The 6,000-nt window shown below is 37.0% G+C and overlaps 1 protein-coding gene across 3 annotated transcripts in view; it reads left to right on the forward strand.

Annotated features, from left to right (window-relative positions):
• Positions 1-5,552, forward strand: part of ROBO1 (roundabout, axon guidance receptor, homolog 1 (Drosophila)) — a 1,186,609-nt gene extending 1,181,057 nt beyond the window's left edge. For all 3 annotated transcript variants that reach the window (XM_011996534.1, XM_011996535.1, XM_011996536.1), the window contains 2 exons: positions 3,136-3,332; positions 4,564-5,552. In XM_011996534.1, the coding sequence (XP_011851924.1) occupies positions 3,136-3,332; positions 4,564-4,578 (212 nt within the window). In that variant the 3' untranslated portion in view covers positions 4,579-5,552. The remainder of the gene's footprint in view (positions 1-3,135; positions 3,333-4,563) is intronic.
• The last annotated feature ends 448 nt before the right edge of the window (positions 5,553-6,000 follow it).

The raw sequence follows: 6,000 nt of genomic DNA on the forward strand, positions 1-6,000 counted from the left end.
TGAGAGACTGTTAGGAAGGATCTCTTGATCTTTCCTGGCAGAAATGACATATGAACGGAGTGTTTAAGAATGGGTGGAATTTAGCTTGCATAAGAAAAGAGGATTTATTTAGGTGGATAATGTGCATAAAAAGCTTGAAGGTCTATTGAGGAAACTGTAAGAAATTCAGTACTGCTACATAATAAAAGTGGTCAAAGATGAAGCTCTTGAGGTACATGAAGGCTTAAGTCAAAAAGAGCGTATAGATTTTATAAGAGGAAAGTGGCTGAGCGAAGACAGTTTAGAGAGGAATAGCTCAAGGATGTTTGAAGATGTGTACAACCCCCAGACAAGAAATGTAGAAAATATAAACCATGCTATAGGAGCAAGGATGGGTGATTTGGAAAATTCAAGAAACTTTTTAGAGTCAGAATCAACCTTACTTGTTGTATGTCGGACTATGTGGAAATGATACACTTAAGATGTATGGAAAGGTTGTTGAAAGGGAAGAATCTATAATAATTTCATTTTCTGTCTTGCATATCTTAATGATTAGTGTGATGTCATTCAGTGTCTTAGAGAATATAGCAAAGGAAGACGTTTAAGGGAGTGAGCATTGTGAGGTCAGTGTTCAACAGGTTGAGTTTGAGTAACATGCAAGAGTAGGGGTTCAGTTGGGTTGCCTGTAGTAGCCTAAGGTTTGGGGCATAGTTTAGGAATTAAAAATATCATGATTCAGCATGATGAAAATAATGGAAAACAGTTTATTAATGACCTGTTATAGGTCAAAGTGAAAGTATATCAGCACACAAAGCAGACAAAATATCTCCCCTTATGACAGTTATATTTTAGAAAGGGTTTTAACCTGTGAGACTGGACAAAATCATCTAGGGTCAGTAGAAGAAAATTATATATATAGTATTAAGCCATTCTTGCATTTCTATAAAGAAAAGCCTGAGACTGGGTAATTTATAAAAGAAAGAGATTTAATTGGCTAAGTGTTCTGCAGTCTTTATAGGAAACATGGTGTTGACATCTGCTTGGCTTCCGAGGAGACCTCAGGAAACTTAGAATCATGGCGGAAGATGAAGGCGGAGTAGGCACATCACATGGTGAAAGCAAGAGAGAGAGAGAGAGAGAGAGAGAGAGGGATGGAGGTGCCACATACTTTTAAACCACCAGATCTTGTGTGAACTCAGAGCGAGAGCTCACCTATCATCAAGGGGATGGCGCAAGCGATGCATGAGGGATCTGCCTCCATGAGCCAGACATCTCCCACGTGGCCCCACCTCTAACACTGGGGATTACAATTCCCACCTGGCCCCACCTCCAACACTGGGGATTACAATTCAACGTGAGATTTGGGTAGGGACAAATATCCAAACTATATCATTCATATATATATACATATATATGTATATGCACACCCATGCACACACACATGAATGATCTACATACATATATGTATAATGTATAAATATATGTGTATGTATAATGTATAATAGAACTTTCATATATATCATACATATATATGAATTATATACATTAGGCTGAAAGTAGAAACCTGTAGAGCATCAACATATCAGTGGCACTTCATAAAAAGAGCTCACAGACGATTGGCCAGGGAGGAAGGAAAACTAGCAGCTGAGAGAATAATAATATTTGCATTGATTAAGAGCAGTAAGAAGTCCAGGGACACAAGGCTGGAAACACGGTTGGCATTACCAGTTTTCTCAGTTTCATAGTAGTGATGTAGGCATAAATGGATTTCAGTGGGATGCAGAGTGAATGGGAATTGTGACTATCAATATTGAATCCAAACTGCTTTTCAAGAAGCTTGGCTGAGTGGTGAGGAAAGAAAGAAGGTGTTGATTTCATAGAAAGCAGAGTCTTAAGGGGAAACTTTTTAGCAAGAGAGAGATTTTATCATATTGTAGTTTGAGAAAACGAAAGTCAGTAGAGAGAAAGCCGTTGATGACACAGAGACAGAGGATGACGGTCACACGGCATCAAGTGCTGTGAAGAGAAGCCGCAGAAAACAGTCATCCTCATGGACTGTGAAACTCCTGTGTGTCAGAACTGTGGTTTAGGAGTGAAAGTTGTGATGAGTAGAATGGAAAGAACAAGACATTATCAGAGGGGACTGTACTGGCTTCAGAAAACGATGGCTTGGGCCTCAGAAGTGGGGATGTCTTTGTTCAAGGATAGAGGAGCAGTGATGTGGAACTGGTGATGGTGAGCTGGAGGCAAGCCTTCCTCCTTACCCTTCCACAACAGAGAACGTCCGGGGAACCTTCAGGGGAAATCAGGCTTCATTCGGGCAATGTGAATAGTAGAGGAAGCATTTGCGGGAGGTGGGGAAGAGCGTGCCGAAGAGTTAGGTATTTATGCGTTTGTCGTCCGAAAGGCAGAGTTGGCAGACTTTGGAGAGAAGTGAGCAGCTGGAGGATGCATCAGTAGGAGAAGCACCAAATTTCAAGGAGGTAGACATTCCGGAGACAGAAATTAATTGGAGTGACTTGCTTATTGAAGTTAGTAACAATAGCAGGCTTCTAAGATTCAGAGTTCCACAATGTAAATAGGACATTGACATGGAGGTTGATATTTTGGTGTCTGTGGAGTGAACCCAGGCTTGCCTCTGTTTGGTATTTCTAGGAGACTGGGCTTGATTTTTAACCAATTCCTTATAACATTTTATAAGCTACATAGATATTTTATTATTTCATCTGTTTTCATATCAACACTAGGAACCCCTCTAGGTATAGATACTATCATCACTTTTTTTGGAAAAGTAGAAACTAAAGCCTAAAATAATCTGAGATCATATAGTGAATGACAGAATTGGAAGCCAAGTCTGACTTCAGGTTTGGTTTACCTCTTTTGATGATATTGCTCTCTAGTGAGTTTGAGACAGACAAGAGCTTATGAGTGGAATCAGTCCAAATCCCTGACTACTAATAGGAAAACAGCGAGGCTTATACTTTTCATTTGTGAGACACTATGCTGCATTATTCATTATGCGTATAGAGTATCTTCATTTATACCTTAAATCACTGATGCTTCCTTATTCAGAATTACAGATAGACAGGAGTGATACAATATACACTGAAAGTGTATGATGGTGTTCACCTGCATTTATTGTATTTCATTACACAGAGGATATTCTACCTTACTGTAGACCTACTTTTCCAACATCAAATAATCCCAGAGATCCCAGTTCCTCAAGCTCAATGTCATCAAGAGGATCAGGAAGCAGACAAAGAGAACAAGCAAATGTAGGTCGAAGAAATATTGCAGAAATGCAGGTACTTGGAGGATATGAAAGAGGAGAAGATAATAATGAAGAATTAGAGGTATCTATAATTTTTTCCCAAGTTTACCGATGTTAGACTGTAGTTGCTTTATGTAGTTAGGAACCTTCATCAGTGTACAAAAATGTTACTGTTTTATCACAAACTTTTCAGTACTCTAATGTCTATGATGGCAGAAACTGAAGTTCTGAGAATTTGAGAATTTTCTTGAAATGTGTTCCAAAGTTTTAAATGTTAATTGCAATTTATTTGTTTATCTAGGGTTTATCTTCATTTGCAGATTTTCAGATAAGAAATACATATGGCAAACATATTGTTAAGAAATAAGAGCTATTGATCTAGAGATATTATAATTTATAGCATTGTAGCAGGCTTATAAAAACCCAGTAAGATGACAGAGTTATATGATGTGAGTGAGGAAGTTGCCATACCCATCACTAGGGTAATGTGACTGGTTTGACTGACTGTCCTTCACCTTTACACTTCTGAAAGTGGATGCCTAGTCTGTGACACTGACCTCCCCAGTCGAAGGAAACTTCTTAAGTCAAAGATGTACCCTCTTGTTAGGCTTGAGAGAGAGCTATACAAGATAGAGCTGGCAGTAAGCCATATCATAAATTCCCCCCCGACCCATTCAAAGATTGTATTTTCTCAATTTAATAAAAGATAAGTTGAGGACAATTTTTTAATTAATATATTTAAACTCAAGTAGATGATAAATATGTGTCAAATGATAACTTTTTATAATAGAAGCTGAAAGTGTATAAGCCATTATGTCTAATTGAAAGTTCTATAAAGCTCAATGTATTTTGATTTTGAGGTTTAGAATGAGAAAGACTTTCGTCCTGCGAACAGTTAGGGAAGTTTTTTTCAAGTTTTAGTTCATTTTAAAATCGAAGTAGCCTTTTGGGGCAGCAGAATGTCATTACTGTTAACTCCAGTATTTAAAACAAACGAAAGCAGAGCTGTAATGTTGAGTTGGGGCTGAGGGGAGTAGATAACTCAACACATTCCTTCCCTCTTCTCAGAGCCCTGTGTCCCACCACACAACACCGAGGCACTGTGCAGAACCCAGTTTTGTACTTGTTGAATTTGCTGTGAAGACCAACTAAGGTTGATGAGTGAATTAGTTGACATGAGCACTTTCCAACATAGGCCAATGAATAAATGGAAAAACACATTAAATTATAATAGTAATAAATGCATATAAATAAATATAAGATAGTCCTCTTAAGATTTATTTTCAAATGTGACAATAATGTATCTCTTACAGGAAACTGAAAGCTGAAGACAACCAAGAGGCTTATGAGATCTAATGTGAAAATTATCACTCAAGATGCCTCCTGTCAGATGACACATGACGCCAGATAAAATGTTCAGTGCAATCAGAGTGTACAAATTGTCGTTTTTATTCCTCTTATTGGGGTACCATTTTAAAAACTTTATTGGGTTTTTATTGTTGTTGTTCGATCCCTAACCCTACAAAGAGCCTTCTTCTTCCCCTCGCTGTTGGAGCAAACCTTTACACCTTACTTCCAGCAGGGAAAGTGCTTCGACTTCTTGCTTCAGTCATCAGCCAGCAAGAGGGAACAAAACTGTTCTTTTGCATTTTGCCCCTGAGATATGGCATTGCACTGCTTATATGCCAAGCTAATTTATAGCAAGATATTGATCAAAGATACAAAGTTGATATTCAACCTCATGCCAAGGGCTCTCAAAGTATAATCTTTCTATAGCCAACTGCTAATGCAAATTAAAACATATTTCATTTTAACATGATTTGAAAATCAGTTTTTCATACTACCCTTTGCTGGAAGAAACTAAAAATATAGCAAATGCAGAACCACAAACAATTTGAATGGGGTAGAAACATTGTAAATATATCCTCTTTGCAAACCCTGGTGGTATTTTATTTTGTCTTCATTTCAATCATTGAAGTATATTCTTATTGGAAATGAACTTTTGGATAAGTAGGGCTAAGCCAGTTGGATCTCTGGTTGTCTAGTCATTGTCATAAGCAAACTTAGCAAAACCTTGTTCTATTTTTCAATCAGAAAGCAATTATAAATACGTATTACAAACAAGTGGATGTTTTTAATGACCAATTGAGTAAGAACATCCCTGTGTTAACTGGCCTAAATTTCTTCTGGTAGTGTCAGTTCAACTTTCAGAAGTGCCACTTAAGGAAGTTTGATTTTCTGTTTTTGTAATGCACTGTTTTTAATCTCTTTCTCTCTCTCTCTCTCTTTCTTTTTTCTTTTTTCTTTTTCTTTTTTTTTTTTTTTTTGGTTTTAAAAGCACAATCACTAAACTTTATTTGTAAACCATTGTAACTATTAACCTTTTTTGTCTTATTGAAAAAAAATGTTGAGAAGCGTTTTTAACCTGTTTTGTTAATGCTCTATGTTTGTATTTGGAATATTTGAATGATGACAGATGGTGAAGTAACGTGCATACTTTATTGTGGGCCATGAACCAAATGGTTCTCACTTTTCCCGGACTTAAAGAAAAAAAGAGGTTTAAGTTTGTTGTGGCCAATATCGAAACTTACAAGATTTCCTTCAAATCTCTAATAGAGGCATTACGTGCTTTCAATTGCCAAATGATGCCCTCTGACTAGTAGATTTCTATGATCCTTTTTTGTCATTTTATGAATATCATTGATTTTATAATTGGTGCTATTTGAAGAAAAAAAAAATGTACTTTTATT

Source organism: Mandrillus leucophaeus, unplaced genomic scaffold (assembly GCF_000951045.1).
Source record: "Mandrillus leucophaeus isolate KB7577 unplaced genomic scaffold, Mleu.le_1.0 Scaffold519, whole genome shotgun sequence".
NCBI classification, from domain to species: domain Eukaryota; kingdom Metazoa; phylum Chordata; class Mammalia; order Primates; family Cercopithecidae; genus Mandrillus; species Mandrillus leucophaeus.